Here is an 18,605-nt window from a genome sequence, read left to right on the forward strand (position 1 = left end):
TGTATGCCTTATTATGTGTGTGCATGAAAGGACACACATACACACTTAGAGCTCAAATCCATTCAATTCACTTTGAAGTAAAAAAAAAGATCAAGGCAGCGCTGGTTGTTTTAGCATAAAATATTCTTTAATTGATTCATTTGTTCTTACATAAAGACCTTCATTTTGCATTTAAATAACAGCAGAAAAAGTGTTTTTTCACAAAATACTCAAGAGCAGCAAGGTCAAAGCTGTCATATTCCATCTTATCTCATAAATAAAGGAAATTCAGCATTTTTGAACAGAGGTAGTAACCCCTCCTTTTTGCAGCTAGTTTGCTATTATTCAACCACTAGATGGAGGCTCTTTCATAGACTTTCCTCTTTCTGGGACAGATGCTCTCAGCTCCATAAATACACTTTTTGTTTCGGAAGTACAGTACACCCATTTTCCCCATATCCCATAAACCATAAAAACATAATTGAAATGTTCTACTGTAGTAGCGTAGCGATACATTTAAGATTTCATATATAACATATATTTCCCAACATCCTAAGAAGCCATGATTTGATCATATTCTCCCCTCTGACCTTTTAAATTGCACCTATAATACGAGTTCAGATGATTAAGTCATAACATGTTTGTTTTACTGAAAAAAATGTGAGTGGACATGAGGTTTTCTCCACTCTACAACTGTTGGTATTTAATGCCGAAAATATTAAGTAAAATACATTCACATCACAAATACGTTTCACATCATTGGCCCACATCTTTAGTTGTAGATGGGGTACATTCAGTCTCCAGGATTAGTTGTTTGGCAGTAACGGTCTGATTACTTCCACACTTCTCACTTTCATAATTTCCATATCCTGAACAGTCTGCCAAAGTTACTAATGTCCTGGTCTATCGAGATTAGGTAGCTGATTTCTCTAACGGCTTGGTAACACAGTTCACTGAGGTCTCTGTTTATACTTTGATGGTGTTGCTACTTGCAGGTTTGATCTCATAGCTGTACAGAAATGTGGCAGCAATAACCAGCACGGCTCCTAGGAAAAATACACTGGGGAAAAGGTAGGAAAAGGAGAAAAATAATAAGTTCATGTCATAGAAACAAGTGTCAACATCCACGCTAGCAGATCTGGGAGCAAGTACACAATAGTCCTTTCACTCTGAGCTAGAGTATATGCTAACATGATCTCGATGTTTACATCATGATAAGTAAATGTAATATTTGCCATGATCAGCATGTTAGTTTAGCTTGCTAGGATGTTAGGATTTGCTAAGTGGACATGAAATACAGTTGATTCTGACTGTAATTATCCTTAGTTTTTGTGCTGCTGCTTTTTCAGCTGCTGATGGTGTTAGAGGACCACCAAATAATTGCAACATATCCTGAAGCAGACATCTATGTCTGAACAAAGCTTGAGGGTAATACTTAGTTGTCAAAACATTTAATTCAAAACCAAAAAGGTTGACTTGATGGTGGTGTGAGAGAAAAATCAGGAATGAGTTGAATATGTATTTAATAAAGTAATAGTCTTATTTGTAGCTTAATGAATATGTGTTTGTTTACCCAGTGGGGTTAAAGTCCTCCAAGAGGAAATAGGATATGAGAGTGGACACAATAATGGACAGAGAAGTGGCAAATCCTTTGAGGATGTTGTCTGCATATTTGATGACCACTGCAATGACCAGCCCACCCAGAGCCTGCAAACAGAAAACAGTGTTTGAAGCACTTTTCACTCAAGTGAATGCACAAGACAGCCAGACAAGCTTTTAAAAGGATAAGGAAACCTGTGGGCATACAAATGGTTTTTAACAACAACTTCACAAATATGCAAACGGAACACAAATGATGAAGGAAAAATAAACAGAAAAAAAAGACCAAACCTGTAGGACGACAACCATACAGGTAATAGTGTTGTAACCCTGAAACATTCCTAACTGGTTCACGCTCTGGCCGTCATACACGATCATTCCTATAACACCAAAGACAAAGCCGAACAAACCTGAAAGAGACAAGAAAGAGAGGTGAATATTTGCTAGAATGAACAACAAAGACTTAAGCCCTTAGTTACCAGTTCTGCCCTCTCATATAATGACACAACCTCATTCACACAAACCTCCACTGAGTGAGTAAAACAGTGTTTCATCAAACTTTCATTGTCCTGTGCATAGTTTTTGGCTGCCATGCAAGGTGCTCAGCTGACCCACCAGGAGCAAATTGGGGTCCAAAGGCACTTTGACACATAACCAGGAGGGACCAGGAGTTGAACCACTGACCCTGTGGTCTGTGGACAACTGCCTTACCAACTGAGCTACAGCTGCCCCAGATAACCTATTCTATTTTCAGGAATTTCTTGGCCAGAAAACTTGCAAATCTGGCTTTTGAGTCACTAGGACAGTACACTTTGTAGGAATTCTATCTGTTATATTATTCTAACAATTATTTTATAGATCAATTTGTCTTTAAGACAAACAAACTATTTCTGATATCTTTTCCCTCTGGGGAAAAGTGGTGTGTTGACTATATTGATTAGCATTTCAGTGTAAATGTTTTCTGTGGCAGGTTTAGTTTGATTCTCTTTCATAGGATATCGGTGGATGTGTAAGCTGCTAAATTCTCAACAATCTGAAGTCTGCGGGTGAGTTATTCACAAATGCAAAATTAGCATCACGAGTATTAAATTCTCCACTAGATTTCTAATAATGTTCCTCTTTGGAGGGGGAGACAGTGTAATGTTGCAGATATGAAAAACATAAACAAACATACAAGCAAAAAATAGCAGATTTGTTTTTTAACCTTAGAAGCCTGCTATAGTTTTTGAAAACTTTAGATTTTACTGTAATGTACCACAATAAAAGATGTGACATGATCAAGGACTCCTAAGGGTTAAAGATGATTTGGGAGTATTGGCGCAGGTATTTTTATATAAACACTAATTTCATTCTACATATCTAGCAAAGAATGACAACTTTAGATGGAATAGTATTTTTGTTTAATTGAAATTCCTCTGGGCAGCACGGTGGTGGAGGGATTAGCACTTTCATCTCACAGCAAAAAGCAAAATCCTGGCCGTGTGTGGCCATTTTGGCCTTTCTGTGTGGAGTTTGCATGTTGTCCCTGTGCTTGTGTGGAATTTTATCCGACTACTCCAGTTTCCTCCCGAAATCGAAAGAGATGCATGTTAGCTTAATTGGTGACTCTAAATAGCTGGTAGGTTTGAATATGAGTGTGAATGGTTGTCTGTCTGTGTATGTCTCTCTGTGTTGGCCCTGATATAGACTGGAGACCTGTCCTGCGTTTACCCCACCTCTCGCCCAACAACAGCTGGGCACAAGTGACACAATTTTGTAACAAAACATGTTTTATAAGTATTTGAAAGCTGTGACCGAGAGAATTGTTTTATTAATGTTATTAGATAATTTATGCATAGGTTAGTAATAATCCACTGATAGAACAGACATATGGGTTGTAAGGTGTCTAACTGTCTTCACAGACAATTCAGGAACTATTTTGCTGTGAGCTACAGTAACTGATATAATTTAGGCAAAGTTATGTCACACAGAACATGAAGTTCAGAGGGTGGGAGTTATGCACTTGTCAAACTATAGTTGACAAAAGCCTGTATTTTGTATCATCTCTTTGGCACACACAGACCATTATTCACCCAGCACATATCATCTTACCTCACCACACAAACAGAGGCCATAATCACTCACCCAGCTGTATGTTACGGAGCCACAGGCTCTGTTTAGTCTCCTTGAGGATTTTTTCAAAGTAAACTCCAGCAAAGCCACTGGACAAACAGGCCATCAGCACAGCCATCAGTCCCACAAACTGGGAGCCTGCAGACAGGAACTTCTGTACAGTGTCACCTTCAAGCTCTGTGGGCCACTGTGAAGAGTAAAACACTTAAGATCTATTGGGCAAAGACATTCACAGCTCTGGTGAGATAGTGAAGTCATATTCATCCCACAGAAACAAACAACAGGACAGCTCTAGAAGTCATAGCAGGTGTGACCTGTGTTACAGTATTTTGGCAGGTTTTTTGTTTTTGTTTTTGTTTTTTTTTCTGTGCGTGCTGGTACCTGCACTAGAGTAACTCCCGCCATGAGGGTGACGAGGGAGAGCCACTGGTGGAAGTCCAAGCGCTTTCCGAGCATGGATACAGAGAACAGAGCTGTGGTGAGGATTTTCAGTTGGTAAGTGACCTGGTCGGTGCACAAACACAGACAGTAAGTCAGTCATATATGAAAATATGTCACTGCATATACGTAGCCTTCACACTGCTGTATCACCTTTTCTTAATACTGTATTAAAATTAAAAATTAAAACTTAAGTATAAAACGACAATTTGAGGATTGCCAGATGCAGTGACTTTGTGAGTTTTGCAATTGTGAAATCATCTAAAGGCCAGGTGACTGAATGTCATTTTTTTCTTTTTTAGGTGACTTAGGTAAAATGGGTTAAAAATAAAACAAAAAAACATAACATAGCTGCCAGTGAAGGCAGCTCCAGTGAACAACTGTGGAGAATGATAGTGGTGTAAATGATAAGTGCAGAACAAGGGGATTGCTATGTAAACAGCAACATGTAAATGGATACATGTTAACTTTGAAGTTGCATTCAGTTAGTTCAGGATGACTGGCTTGCTAACAGATGTGTAAAGCATCGAGGCCTACTTACTGGTTTACATTTGGTGTGTGGGAGCAGGTAAAGTGGGAGGTTGTTCATGGAGGATGGAACTCACTGACGAGCCCAAATCAACCGAATTCAAGTTAATAAGAGGTGCAGTTATGATGCCTGCACTCATACACAGAGTTTATATTTGTCTTCTTATATAAAAAGTCGTTAGTTAGTGTTGTTGCTATTGATATATTTTTCTTCTCGTTTGTATAACTGATAGATATCATATCAGTTATACAAACATATATTTCAACAATCCTCATACAGACACTAAAACCAACCAATCAATTTCTATTCACAGATAAGGTTTGTTAGTGTCCAACCAGGATTAGCGTGTCTGTGTGTTGTAGTCCAAAAACTGATAAGCCAGGCACATCGCCACAACACACAATTCACAACTGTGAATAGAAGAGATTAAAGTATGCCTTCACCAATATTTAACTTGGTTCTTTTGGTTCCAGTTTGGATAGAACATATAAATAAATGTCATTAAATGTCACTCTGACTTCCCTATATTAAAATATCTCTCCATGTCTGGATGAAAAACGCCTCCAGATGACAACCCTTGGAGGAACCTTCAGTCCAGATTATATCATCTCTTGCTTACACAATGGAGTTTGTAATCATAGTCAACCAGAGCTCCTCCAGGTGAGATCATATGAACTCCTAATGATGAAAGACTCCTCTGTGTGATGTCATTTGGAGGAGTTCTTCAGCTAGAACCAATGAAATATTTAGATTTTTAGGGAAGTCAAAGGGAATCATTAATGTACATTTACAACCTAAACTAAAGCCATAGAAATGGGTGAAAGAATAATAATAATAATAGGTGAGCGTCTTTAAATTAAATTGAAATGATTAAGTTGGTAAATTTAGGAAATTTGTAACTTTAGGACAACTTTTGTAGGTGGGGTCATAAAACAATTGCCCATGACAATAGAACATTCATTTGTATTGTAAGTTCATGAATACATCATACAGAAATCCGTTCTACAGTAGTACACACAGATTTGAACTTGAACCTGCACATTCATATGTAACCTGATAGGTGGCTGCATCCAGGTTGGATAAGGCAACATAGAGCAGATTGTTCTGCAGTGTGTAGATCCCAGCAGGAATGGCCAACTTCATGGTTTCTATGGGCTTATTCACAATCTCCTTCAGCAGCTGGTTTACTGCCCGCACACTAAAACCTGGCAAAGATAGAGATTCTGTTGTCAGTATCTTAATCTGGACCCCAGCCACTGATGCAAGTAATCACCTGTACAGCTGGAAATTGAACTACACTACTCACAACTTTCTACTCACTGTTCTCCAAAAAGACAAGCAGGGTGCAGACCAGGATCTTAAGTACCTCGGCCGACACCACAGCACAGGAGGCCAAGTAGCGGGGCCCGTCTTCCTTCAGGGTGCGGGAGTAACGCATGGTGAGAACCAGCGAGGTGGTCTGCAGTACCAGCACTCCCAGAGACACATACTTCAGTTTCAAGGAGTGCGAGGAGGACAAGACCATAGTGTAGGACTCTGTGTCTTCGTCAGCGTGCAACAAACAAGCCTTTAGAAGAAAACAAGTTGAACAGCTTGATTCAAATCTGGTTCGTTCAGCAAAATGGAACAAGACAGCAGTGTCTCCTGTGGGAAGTCTGTTTAATATCACAAAGATAGGAGAACACAGTGAAGTTTTGAAAGCCAGATGAAATGAGATATTAGTGGAACATACAAAAGAGGATAAATGTGACAGACAATAGTGTGGAGAAGAGAAGTGAGTGAGTATAGAGTGATCTGAAATGCTGCAATGTAGTTACAATGTAGTTAAATAGGAGTAGCATGAGGCTGTCTCTAGCATTCCCTCAGTCAGCCTGCAGTCCTGGAGGAAAGAAGAACACACACTAAGAACAAAGGCGAAGCAGAAAAAAGTGACAAAGTAAAAAAAAACCTCAAAGACAGCTGTCATATTTTCTACACCTACATATATGTCCTCCAACAGCAGAAAAAACCTGTGAAAGAGGGACTGATGCTCCCTGAACATCCACAACTATTATTTTAAATGGGGATTTTCTTTTGAATGACACTAACAATTGGTTCCAAAATTTGCATCCCATTATTTTGAAATATCAAAAAGAGTACAACAAGGATGCTTTTTCATCAACACAATTCTTTATGCACATTCAGCTAGTACAAATGTTCCTGAATCAGATATTAAATTACATTATTAACTAAGGATGCAAACTTTAAATTATATTTTCATTATTTTACTATAACTTCTTATACAATCCTTGATCTTTGAATTTCAGTGTGGATGCAAACTTAACCCTAATCCTGACACAATAATAATAAAATTCAGCTAGTAAAAATGCTCTTTTCATCATCAGAAGTAAAAAAAATAGTCATGGAGCATATAAAAAAGTAGCACAATGGACATTTTATCACAGGGTGCAAACATTCGCACCTAAACGTAACTATCACTTATGTAACAATCAGTGATGACAGAAGGACTTTATTTTAATTTTGCTCTTTGGCCTGGATGTGTTCTGCACATATACACACCCCTCAGTCTGCTCTCTGTTACACTCTCTGCCTGTTACCTGCCAACTACATTCGGCTGTTCCCACTCACCTGATTAGGGCTTGCCTCACACCCTCACAACAACATTTACCCTCTCTGTTGAGAAATATTGCACATTTACTTGCCTTTTCTGTTAAGCCAATCACTTTTTTTGAGACATGCTTGTTTTTGGTCTCTTTTATGTTTGCAAAACAGCACTGTCAGCTGTGATTTTAATTATTAATTTTTTTTTTACACTTTTTTAACACAAAGGAATGTTAATCTGCATTGTTCAGATTTGCCCCACAAATTTTCAGTAGAAATTAAAATGTTCTGATCTTAAATTTGATTAGGGTACAGATTGAAAGTTAGAAAGTTTCAAAAATGCATTTGAGGATTTCACTTTAGCTTCTATACTTTTAGCTTCTATACTATTTGCACATTAGACAGTAACAATAAAAAAACAAATGATGGCAGCTACATCCCAGTAAATCTTTTTTGTAAACTGGACTCACATTTGTGCTGTAAACTGCACAGAAGTGAGAGGAAGGGGAAATATATTTGCCATCACTGCTACTATTACTACTGAGAAATGGTGTAGTCACATCTTCTATATAAAGTATCATTACAGCACCACCGTTTAGAAATACTCATACAAGTAAAGCAACTAGCGCTAATCACCAAGTAAAAATACAAAAACATTTGCATTTACTAAATAAATGTAGCCATTATGCCAAATTAGATATATTTTGCTTTTATGGAATTAATGTGTAAACTAAGGTTGTAGCTGGCAAAGGGGGGAACTGATTGTTTGCACTGAGAGGTGGTCAGTCTATAATCATTTATTACTCAATTAGTTATAATTTGCAGTATTGCAACTGCAAAGTTTCAAATATATGTAGCTAGGTAAAATGTACAATATTTGGAAATACTCAAGTGCCTACTGGAAACTACAGGAAGCACAGGAGATGAGTAAATCAGGGATTCTTAACCCTGGTCCTCAGGGAACACCATCCTGCTTGTTTTCCAATCTGCTGAAGATCAGCAGATTGGAAAGTGGATCAGGTGATCTCAGCTGATCAGAAGTTTATAACTTTATAATAGTCCAGAGATAGCTAGAAAACTATCAAGGCAGTGTTTTCTGAAGACCAAGGTTGGTAGTCTCTGTAGTAAATTAACTTGAATGCGATACATTCCACACAGGCGCAACATTTCTGAAGGTGTTTTTTTAATTTGATATTTTAAATACATTTTACATATAAAAAATATTACACTCTTAACAAGAATAAAAACACTCACTTCACTCTAAAGGGTACCAGGTGCCAGGTGCTACTGCTTTGCAAAATGCACTCAGAGGGCTGCATAGTATTGTGTGATACTACAGATAGTAGACTCAACATCCTGTCCCATTTTTACTGGATCATCAGACTATGTCTTGACTGTTGAATGCAGGACTGCTTGTAAGCAAGTATTTGTAAATTGTTGTACTGCTACTTTACTACTACTACATACATACTGTCACTAGTAGTCAAGGATGGATGACAGCTGGTTTATATCTAATTTATCAACAAAACACTAAGTAGAACACACAAGTTCTTCATAACCTATTATGCATAAATAGTTTGAGAGTAATGAAATAATTATTACCGGACTCATAAATCCAGCCTCCTGAAAGGCGGAAGACAAACATTCTTCACTCTTTTGCCTTTTATTTCCTGACTGAAGCATCTTGTCTCCATATCGTTACAGCAGCCACCTCGACTTTTCTTTGCCACCTCATCCACAAGCCCTCAAATCTTTTAAATCTGTGTGTGCAGAGGTCAGAATATTCAGAGAGGCAAACTATACTAAACTCCTGCAGCAGTGTCATGAAATGATGCCCATATTTTATTATATCCCCATTAAATCAGTGGGAGGGACTCAGGGACCATTTCAAGTTTGCACAAGTTTTTTTTACAATGTAACTAAGTCACTAGGTCAGCAGACTAACATCAACACCACTGTAACACTACCACTTTTATTCATTTGTGCACCTGGATCTGATCTAATAAAGCAGATATTTCCTTGTTTGCATTTCCTTCCTTCTTAGTTCTCCAATTACAAGCTTACAAAATAATTATTTTGTGAGAGAATACATGAGACATGAGAGAATATGTGACTCGAAATTCTCTTTAGAGGAAAAGCTGAAAAACAAAGTCCAAAAACCCTTGTCATAAAATGGTAGTATAATCCCATGGTAAGTATCACATTACGGCGCTTTGCTGTAGCTATGCTGACGGAGTGACGTCCCTTCTTGTGTCTTGTATGCTTTTTTTTTTGTTTTGCGTGTTTTTGCTAAAAAATGGTAAGGAAACAGAAATGTATGCATTAATATATCAAGAAAATTTCAGATACTGTGGCTAAAAAAATTTAGCAAATTGTCTTCAATTTTGCTTTATGTCAAAGTGTCTTTGGCAAGATACAGAACCCAAAGTTGCTCCTTGTGGTTAAAGTGAGCACCTGGCATGGTAGGCGCCACTACTGGAGTGTGTGTGAATGGGCAAATGAGAAGAAACGTAAAGTGATTTATAAAGAGAATATTTCCCTTTCACCCTGACTCTCTGTACTCTGAGTGCCCCAATTTGAACCAAAGAAATATTATTAATAAACAACATTTTCTGGAATGGCTTACTAACTATTTCTGATATGAATGGCAATTAATATATTAAGAAGCATTGACTTGTAAAACTGTAATTCTATCATCTGACTAGTACTCATTTTCTCACTGCTCTCAGATTCATTAGTTTGCCCAAAAAACTGATGTCACTGCCACCCTTCCTTTTGCTCCTGATAATACTCACTCTGAATGAAAGCTGACTCAAACAAACACTAATAATGCAATTAACATAAGAAAGCAGATCTAGTATACTATATGAATAAATGAAAGATAAATGAAAGCTACATCTGTCTCTATAAATTATACCTGCAGTGCAACATAAACAACTGACACTTTACTCATGTGGATGTTCTGACAAATACAACGTAAACAAATACAACGAATAGTAGACAAATAGAGCATGTCACATCAGTTACAGATTTCCACTGGAGGAATAAATTTAGCTTTAAGCTCTGAAGCCACAGAGACTTGGCTGAGCGCCGTCTAAATCATACACACAGATTTCCAGCCCTGACTATTTGTTAAGTTTGGTTATAATTAGAATTACATTTGATTAGATCAGAGGATGGTACACGCTTGCCTGTAATAGAAAGCCAAAATGTTTTTACTTTTTATGCTAAGATATTGAGGGGAACATTTTATTTCATATTTAAATACTGGGGGAGACGTGTCCCCTCTGTTGTAGTATGTTAGGATTACAGCCTTACTTTGGTGAAAAAAGAAATGTTGACACAACTAGAGGTGTGGCATGTTCAGCACATACATCTCCTTGTGACGCAGCTCTGAGGGGCACGGCTGCACAATCCCCCTCTGTGCGTCTGTATGTGTGTGTGTGTTCACACATTTCAAGAACAATACTGACTTTCATTTACCTATGCCAGCTATGCTAAAACTTTTGCACTTGTTTATAAAATTACCTTCTTGTAATTTTGGGGACAGCTGTACAAATATGGAAGATTTCATTAGTGAAGCAAGACAAGAAAATTTAACTAAGTTAAATATAAAGTCATACCAGTGAAATTTACTATCAGGAAGTATGTACGTTTAATAACACTACATACGTCCTTTAGCAGGGATTGTGTAGCTATTTTTGACAGTAGCTGTTACAGATGAACAGCTATGGATCAACTGGTAGAGCAATCAACTACTAACCGCAGGGTCAGTAGTTCAAACCCCAGTCCCACCTACTCACATGTCGCAGTGTCTGTGGGCAAGGGCTGTCAGCTTGGGGTTCACCGAGCTGAACTTGATGTACTTGTAAGTAGCTTAGGATAAATAAAAACTACTAACTAAAAGGGGATATGTAACCAGTAACTGAAATATCAGGGCAAGTTGGAATAATGATTACTTTTACTCTAGGACTTTTGATGTTAAAACTTTGAGTACATTTGTGGCCACCACTTTCACAATGTTACTTTTGAATGTAAAATCTTCATTAAAGATATATAGCTTATAGCTTATAGTTTTTTCTACAGTCTGAGCTTCTTAAACCACTACTACAGAGTATTTCACACATGTGCCAACATGTTGTAATGAAAAAAACACCAGCTGTCCGTAAACACTATCACTCAGTCACAACAGTCCAAGCATTCCTGTTAAATACGACCTCTGACCTCTCATCCACAGTCACACAGCATGTTTCTCAACATATTATATGATGTTCTTTAATCCACATATTGAAGAATCCAGCCTTAAACTACATCTAAACCTGAGACCCGAGAAATTCCCCATATAATCCTCCAAAATGAGTAAAGCTAAATCATTACTTAGTCCACCCTTAACACTTTAACAGAGATGGTATACCAAGGTTTCTTGCAGAGGAGACCAACACAGCTGGAGACAGGAAGACACACACATCACAGACACTTCTATGTAAATGAATCCTCTAAGGCCCTGACAACATGGTCAAACCTCCTTCACTGACCTGTTCAGCAGAACAGATAATTAGGCTGTTAAATGACAAGCATGGTGTTTTCTAAGAACATTTTTGAGCCTGCATTGTTTTTGCCAATTTCCCATAAATGCCAACAATGCCAACTAAAGTCCTGAAACCGAGATTTGACAGTCACCAGTTTCCTTATCATACATACAAAAAAGCTCAAGCAGCATCCAGAATATCTGATTACGTGAACACATCATGATGATTTACTCATCTCATCTTTAACTAAATACAGATGTTTTTATGAGAACATGTAAATGAAGCTGTACATGTCCTTTTTGTGTCACTTTTAAAGGAGTTTTAGATTAGAATTATATCACATAAAAAAATCTGTGGTAGATTCATGTCAAAGAAAGCAGTGTCTGTGACTCAGTTGGGAGTGGAACCCCCACTACTGCCTGCTCCACCACGCAAAGAGCTCAGCATACAGGACAAGGTGACTCCAAATGAGTGAGGTATAAGCGCACACATTGTTTGAATCCAAACTAAAACTTCCCTCTACAGAAATACTGGGCATGTGCTAAAAGGATCACAAACAGAGTCTAAAAAAGTAATCTCTTTAAGCTGGTGACATGGATCTGGGAAGTAAAAGCAGATCTTACTGTGCTGCCACTACCGGGAATATTTTTTCATTTGTTTTAATGGGAGTTTACTTAAGTAAATATTGAACTTGACAACATAATCAGGATGTGGAATACGTCATAAGGCAAACCAAACACCAGGAGTTACGGATGGAATGAATTGAATAATTATCTCTACAAACCTGCATACTTCCTTAACGGCTCCTCTCTAAAAGTAGCTATCTACTGATGATAACTATTTTAATCCAACTGTGCCTGAAGGCATTTTAAAAATAGGAAGAAGAATCAGCAGCAGTGGGGAGGCACTGCATGTGCCTGCAGACAGAGTATTTCGTTTATCATATTCATCTGCATCTATGAACACACTGAGAGACACACAGTCGAACTTCTCCCCACCAGGCTGAAAGAAACACTTTCCACAACCCATTTCCACCAAGTCTCCATCCCAAAGTAACTTACCTGTAGGACAGGGTCTCAGATGACGACGTGGATGACAGCCTGTGGACTCCCTGTGTAGTCCTCTGCTTTTGGCTCTGCTCTTCACTTATGGTGTGATCGATCAAATAAAGTTACGTCGACCGTAACTTCGAGCCAATAATGACAAGGCACAGAAAAGTATCTTAGGGCTGTAAGCTTAAAAAGCTGCTGCGGTTTACTACTGCAAGTTTTCACTCTGGACGGAGTCTCTCCTACTCTGAATGAATGAATGGACACGTTCGGACGACAGACTATAGACTGTTGGTGACTCCTGTTGGAGGGAAAAATAAAGTTGCACAAATACAAAATGATAAAATAACATCGAGCCAAAACCTAGAATTTTTTTTTCACCGACACAAACATACAATGCGAAATCGCATCATAAAAAATACCGCCCAATGCAATTTAATCCGCTCTTTGCCTTACACTAGAATCTATTGGATTTCAGACTTAAAATTGTATAGTTACAAAAAGGTGTATGACACTTCGGTGTTTTAATAAGCTTGTAGAAAAAAATTGTCTACTTAAACGTATTTGTTTTTGACTGCTCACGTTTTAAATAAAGTGTGTTTAAACAGTTATGCAGAATCATTAATACAAGTTGTGCCATTAGTAGTCCCTCCAAGAAAATATTTTATCATTCTTTGAGATATTTTGGCTAAAAGGATTATTGTTAACTAAGTAACTGTGTGAGCAGGTTTTTAACATGGGGTAGAGGCGGTAAAGTGCCGTTGGTGGCGCTGTTGTTCTTAGTGACTGAAAATTCGACCTGAAATTTTCCCCGAAGAAGAAGAAAAAGCGCTTCCTGTAGTGTCATGCTGTTTGAACCACACGCGAAGATCTTGTTGCTCTTGTATGGAATTTGGGTTTAACCAGAAGAAAGGGTAAAATGGTTCGTAAATTAAAGTACCATGAACAGAAGCTTTTGAAGAAGGTGGACTTTATCAACTGGGAGGTTGACAACAACCTGCACGAGGTCAAGGTTTTGAGGAGATACCACATCGAAAAGAGGGAGGACTACACCAAGTGAGTAATTTGATCACTGCACTTTAGCATCCTGCTAAACTTAATGCTGTTGTGCTCATCTCAGTTGAAGGTGCTGCTTAAGCTGATATCCAAAATACTTCGTTGAAATTGTTAATTACATCGATACAGCATGTATTTAACAGAATTGTTTTATATTGTGACTTGAATCCACGTAAAAATTAGTGAACCAACCTTTACATCAGTGGTCCGGATTCAAACATATTGTATGTTTTTGTCAGATTATACTTAACAAAAATGTATTAGTTTTAATGGTGTTTGACTTTTCTCCAATGTCTTAGGTACAACAAGCTGAGTCGTAACATCAGAGATCTGGCGCAGAAAATCAGAGATCTAAATGAGAAAGATGGCTTCAGAGCCCAGAGCACACATAGACTACTAGAAAAACTGTGAGGATGTGTTGACCGTGTACTATGTTGTGTGGTATACTCTGTATAACATTGGTCCTTGTTTTCATATAAAATCAAAGCTCATTCTGATCTATTACAGTGCTTATCATGTCTTTGTTTCTTTAGGTACAGTATTGGTCTCATCCCCACCAGACAAAATCTCTCCCTCACAGAAAAAGTTACAGCGTCTTCATTCTGCAGGTAAAAGATCACACTGATCAGTTTGTCACAATTTCATTAAATCCACGGTTGCCACTTGCTGTCCTACTTAACACCTGTCTGACTCCTGCAGGAGGAGACTCCCCAGCATCATGCTGAATCTCCGCATGGCTCAGAACCTTAAAACAGCCATCACCTTTATTGAACAAGGGCGTATCCTTCACTAGTGTATTGGCAAATGCAAAACTTTCTGCCTGCAAAACATATTATTACAGTGCAAGCAGTTTTATTTTATTAAGTTAGATTACTTTGATCTGTTTTCACTTTATCTGTTGATCGGTGTCCTTTTGACTTTTTATGGCCATTTTTTATTGTAATTGTTTTTGTGTGAAGCTTTATGTCTTAAATTAATTTTAATTCAAACCCCAGAGGGTAAAAATTGTTTTGCCCTTAACCTGGTCTCAGACGTGCGTGTCGGCCCAGACATTGTTACAGATCCAGCATTCCTAGTCACAAGGTTGGTCGCCACATTTTCTTTTGTCCGTCTCCAATTTTTTATGATAATGTTCAATGTAGTACACAAACTATATGCAGTAAAAGCAATAAATAAAAAAAAAGACTGCTGTTAAGAAGCATTTCAAATTATTAATTATTTACATAAGTTATTGACTTTTTCAGAAATATGGAAGATTTTGTAACTTGGGTAGATTCCTCGAAGATCAAGCAGCATGTCATGAATTATAATGATGAGGTGAGTTTTCCAAATCTGCATACATATTACTAAATTTTTTTCTGTATGTACATGATTCACTGTTACAAAAACCATTACTCTTAAAGTCCTGAATACTTTTTATAGGCACTTTAGAAGTTTATCATCTTTCTTTTATTGTATTATGTTGTTTTTGCATAGTTGTGATTAAATCTGATTGACCATTAAATTTCTTTTGCAGAGGGATGACTTTGATCTGGTAGCGTAAGCCTTATCTAATATCCATTCGTATCTGGAGAGAATGAACAAGAACTGCACATTTTTAACTGTGTCATAAATAATTTCACAACCCAGGATTCAGCTGTTTGTATCTTCTGCTATGGGAACAAAATCAGTGCTCTTCCCTCCCTTAGTACTCATTACCAAACTGAATGAGGACAAAAGTGTACAAACTTTAGATTCTTCATTGAACTGCTTATTTTGATGTAATCAAAAATGGAACTGAATTCTGATAGTCCAGAATATTTTGTTTTGTATTGGTGGTTGTTCACAACGTTGGGCTCTTTACTTGTTGTTTTTTCTCTTGCAACTCCAACTTGTTTGTGCTGCTTGGTTTACTGTGTGTAAGACTGAACATGTGTCAACTATAAAGAGATATAAACATGACCTGTGTCATACATGCAGATATAAAATAGCGACTAACAGATAAATATTTAATCTTTTCAATAAGATTTTGTTACACTGTAAACTTTGAACAATAAACATTCTTTTATCACAGTATTAAGACTTTCTTCAATCTTTGAAAAAGCCTATCATTTGTCGTTAATACTAAAACTAAAAGAAATCCATATACCTGTATGTAAACATTCATTTTTCTTAATATTCCCATAAACAGTTACATAAACTCACCATAAATTATTAGCTTTTACACATAGACCCAACACAGAAATATGGCTCAACAAAGCATTAAAATAACATTTGCCTTCAGCATGTGCTGTACGTGACCCCTTTAAGGCACCATGTTAGATAAACGTAACAGAGCTGTTGAATGTTAGAAACACCTTCTCCCTAATGTGAAATGTCCTTGTTTGACAGTCCATTAAAGCCACCAGAAACGCACGTAGATGATGAGTGTAATGAAAAACACTGCCACTGCAGCCACTTTGGCATATGTAGAGCGAGTGTTGAGGTATTTGGCATCGCTGCGGTACTTCTTGGAAAGTGCAGACAAATTGCTAGCTTTCGTGTCTAGAGCTGAGGGAAAAGAAGATAAGAAGATTTTTTTAATAAATTTACATTTAGCTTCTTACAGTAGTGTGACACTACTACACGTAATTAATGGGGAAGTGGGTAAAGTGATTTACAATTATTAAACAAGACACCTTAGAATACAAAGCTATCCAAACCACAAAACACTGCCCTAAGAAATACTGTGAAATGAAATCCACACCTCCAAAAACAATAGAAATATAGAGCTTTTACTAAGGCAACATTAAAAGCAAAATTGCTTGCATTAGATAATCAACTAAGCTAAAACACTAAATCCTCCATTTTCTTAGTATCATGTCTTTTTAGTTGGAATATAGTTTTTTTTTTTATGTACTAACCAGAAAGAGCTTCTCCTCTTTGCAGCACTTCCTCAATATTTGCCACCATTATTCTCTGGACATCCTGTAGCTCTGTGTTGATACTCCCCAAGTTTCTTCTGCCCCTGCTGTCACTGTATGTCTTCTTTGTCTTCTGGATGTATGTATCTAGAACAATGTGTATATGATTAAAGGGTGACTTCACCAATTTGTAACATGCTTCTATGGCTTTAGTTTAGGGTGTAAATGAACATTAATGCTTTTAAACCTCCATCCGACTTCCGTAAATTAAAATAATTTCCTGCTTCTAGCTGAAAAACTCCTCCAGGAGGAGTTTTCATCATTAGGAGTTGAAATGATGTCATATGGAGGAGCTCTGGAAAAGCAGGTTGACCATGATTACAAACTCAGGAGTGAGAGCAAAAAGAAAAATCAGAACTGAAAGTTTTTTCAAGTGATGTCATCTGGAGGCATTTTTCAGCTAGAAGTAGGGAGATATTTTGATACAGGGAAGTCAAAGGGAAGCTTAATGAAGCTTAATAGACTTACCAAACTCAATGAAAGAGTATGGCCTTGTTACTGTGGGTACTTTTCTTCCATACTGGTCATAGAACTCATTGTGGAGGTCTTCAAGGTAGGCAAAAGCCACCTTTTTAGGAAAAGAGGCCTCACAGAGGCACAGGTAGCACACGCCTTGAGCTATTGAAAAGCTGAAACAAAAATGGTTATTTATAATAATGTAAATACCTTACAATCTGTGAATCCACTAACCTTAATTGGAGAGTATTACAGGAGTGCAATTAGTTTCTTTTGTATGTCGGATTTCCCCTTTGAAAAAACTACAGTCTTTGGGGCTTGTGTTTACTCACTGAAAGTTCATATCCCCGGCCTCCAGGGTACAGCGGTCAGGACTCTGAGAGTTCAGTTTTCGGCACAGCTGCTTGGCTTGACTCTGGTATTGCTGCAAGTCTCGTCCTGACTGAAAAATAAAAAACCCAGCTTGTAACATATTCACAACTGACAGAGGTAAACATTATTTACAAATATAAAATATGTCCAGACTTCTTAAAATGACAAAAATAATCTGAAAGCCCCAATGATAGTTCGAACTAACTAGATAATTACATTTGAAAAATTAACTGAAGTTTAAGGTTAACTATATTAACATAAATTATATTCAACATGAACCCTGAAACCTTTAACAAAAACCTAATAAATGTTTCGGGATTATTTTACATTATAATGTAATCTTTATTTAACGTTAAAATTCTATACAGTAAATTGTATGTGACGGCAAGGTTAGCTAATGTAATGTTACTTTTTTGACATTTAGCCAGCTAGTCTTACACATTTGTCTTCTATTACAATAAATTTATGGAAACTATATGCCGAATTCCCCCAAAATACTATTAATCTAAACAATGGATTGTAAGGTTAAACTAAACCTTTGCAGAAGATAGCCGTCATTAAACATCACTATTTTTGAATGCAGTTTGGCTGATAGCCTTTTCTCTTCGCTGAAGCTAATAATGCTCTGAAGCTAACCTGTTCATCCTCCTGAATGGACGCAGCCAGCGGCAGTCCGTCCGACACACGAGCAATCGTAGTTAGTAAAATCATACTGGTGTCGATTTAATCAGAGACAATCAACTTCAAAAACTTTGAGGGTGCACAACATCCGTGAAGAAATGAGCTGGACGGAAGTTCACGGTGCGCCAGTGAATTTGCTCCGACGTGCAACTGATAAAATGCAAGTTTGTTGTCAGTTGATTCTAAAATTGTATGGATGGAAGAAACCAGATTTTGTGTTCTTTAAATAAACGTAATTTCGGAAACGATTTTTCTTCAAAAT

General features: G+C 37.4%; 3 protein-coding genes across 4 annotated transcripts; 1 reads left to right on the top strand and 2 right to left on the bottom strand.

Annotated features, from left to right (window-relative positions):
* Positions 1 to 57: 57 nt before the first annotated feature.
* slc35a3b (solute carrier family 35 member A3b) lies at positions 58 to 13,116 on the bottom strand. 2 transcript variants are annotated; one of them, XM_067528840.1, is made up of 8 exons: positions 12,849 to 13,116; positions 5,978 to 6,224; positions 5,711 to 5,862; positions 4,072 to 4,194; positions 3,703 to 3,877; positions 1,870 to 1,988; positions 1,553 to 1,686; positions 58 to 1,039 (listed from the first exon to the last, which is right to left on the bottom strand). In XM_067528840.1, exons 2-8 carry the CDS (start codon positions 6,180 to 6,182, stop codon positions 946 to 948), a joined length of 1,002 nt encoding a protein of 333 aa, XP_067384941.1. In that variant the 5' UTR covers positions 6,183 to 6,224; positions 12,849 to 13,116; the 3' UTR covers positions 58 to 945. The 2 variants fall into 2 exon arrangements, with proteins under 2 accessions (XP_067384941.1, XP_067384940.1); XM_067528839.1 differs by lacking the exon at positions 12,849 to 13,116 and adding an exon at positions 8,861 to 9,261.
* Positions 13,117 to 13,659: 543 nt separating this feature from the next.
* imp3 (IMP U3 small nucleolar ribonucleoprotein 3) lies at positions 13,660 to 15,945 on the top strand. The gene is made up of 7 exons (XM_067528852.1): positions 13,660 to 13,892; positions 14,192 to 14,299; positions 14,426 to 14,500; positions 14,592 to 14,671; positions 14,924 to 14,975; positions 15,137 to 15,209; positions 15,409 to 15,945. The coding sequence occupies exons 1-7, from the start codon at positions 13,756 to 13,758 to the stop codon at positions 15,433 to 15,435; spliced, it is 552 nt and encodes a 183-aa protein (XP_067384953.1). The 5' UTR covers positions 13,660 to 13,755; the 3' UTR covers positions 15,436 to 15,945.
* Positions 15,683 to 18,501, bottom strand: sec22ba (SEC22 homolog B, vesicle trafficking protein a). Its single transcript, XM_067528850.1, has 5 exons — positions 18,299 to 18,501; positions 17,623 to 17,732; positions 17,303 to 17,463; positions 16,775 to 16,921; positions 15,683 to 16,421 (listed from the first exon to the last, which is right to left on the bottom strand). Exons 1-5 carry the CDS (start codon positions 18,371 to 18,373, stop codon positions 16,267 to 16,269), a joined length of 648 nt encoding a protein of 215 aa, XP_067384951.1. The 5' UTR covers positions 18,374 to 18,501; the 3' UTR covers positions 15,683 to 16,266.
* Positions 18,502 to 18,605: the final 104 nt, after the last annotated feature.

Source organism: Channa argus, chromosome 14, assembly GCF_033026475.1.
Source record: "Channa argus isolate prfri chromosome 14, Channa argus male v1.0, whole genome shotgun sequence".
Classification (NCBI taxonomy): Eukaryota; Metazoa; Chordata; class Actinopteri; order Anabantiformes; family Channidae; genus Channa; species Channa argus.

Bases quoted from the DNA above. Each gene is read 5' to 3' on its own strand.
- slc35a3b (XM_067528839.1), bottom strand. From the start codon at position 8,941: ATGCTTCAGTCAGGAAATAAAAGGCAAAAGAGTGAAGAATGTTTGTCT. The intron at 4,195-5,710 runs GTTACATATGAA...TGCACCGACCAG, and splicing joins TGGATGCAGCCACCTATCAG to GTCACTTACCAACTGAAAAT. The intron at 1,989-3,702 runs GTGAGTGATTAT...TGTCTCTTTCAG, and splicing joins GCTCCGTAACATACAGCTGG to GTTTGTTCGGCTTTGTCTTT.
- imp3 (XM_067528852.1), top strand. From the start codon at position 13,756: ATGGTTCGTAAATTAAAGTACCATGAACAGAAGCTTTTGAAGAAGGTG. The intron at 13,893-14,191 runs GTGAGTAATTTG...CCAATGTCTTAG, and splicing joins AAGAGGGAGGACTACACCAA to GTACAACAAGCTGAGTCGTA. The intron at 14,672-14,923 runs GTATCCTTCACT...ACCTGGTCTCAG, and splicing joins CACCTTTATTGAACAAGGGC to ACGTGCGTGTCGGCCCAGAC.
- sec22ba (XM_067528850.1), bottom strand. From the start codon at position 18,373: ATGATTTTACTAACTACGATTGCTCGTGTGTCGGACGGACTGCCGCTG. The intron at 17,733-18,298 runs GTTAGCTTCAGA...TTTATTTTTCAG, and splicing joins CCATTCAGGAGGATGAACAG to TCAGGACGAGACTTGCAGCA. The intron at 16,922-17,302 runs GTAAGTCTATTA...ACATTGTTCTAG, and splicing joins ATACTCTTTCATTGAGTTTG to ATACATACATCCAGAAGACA.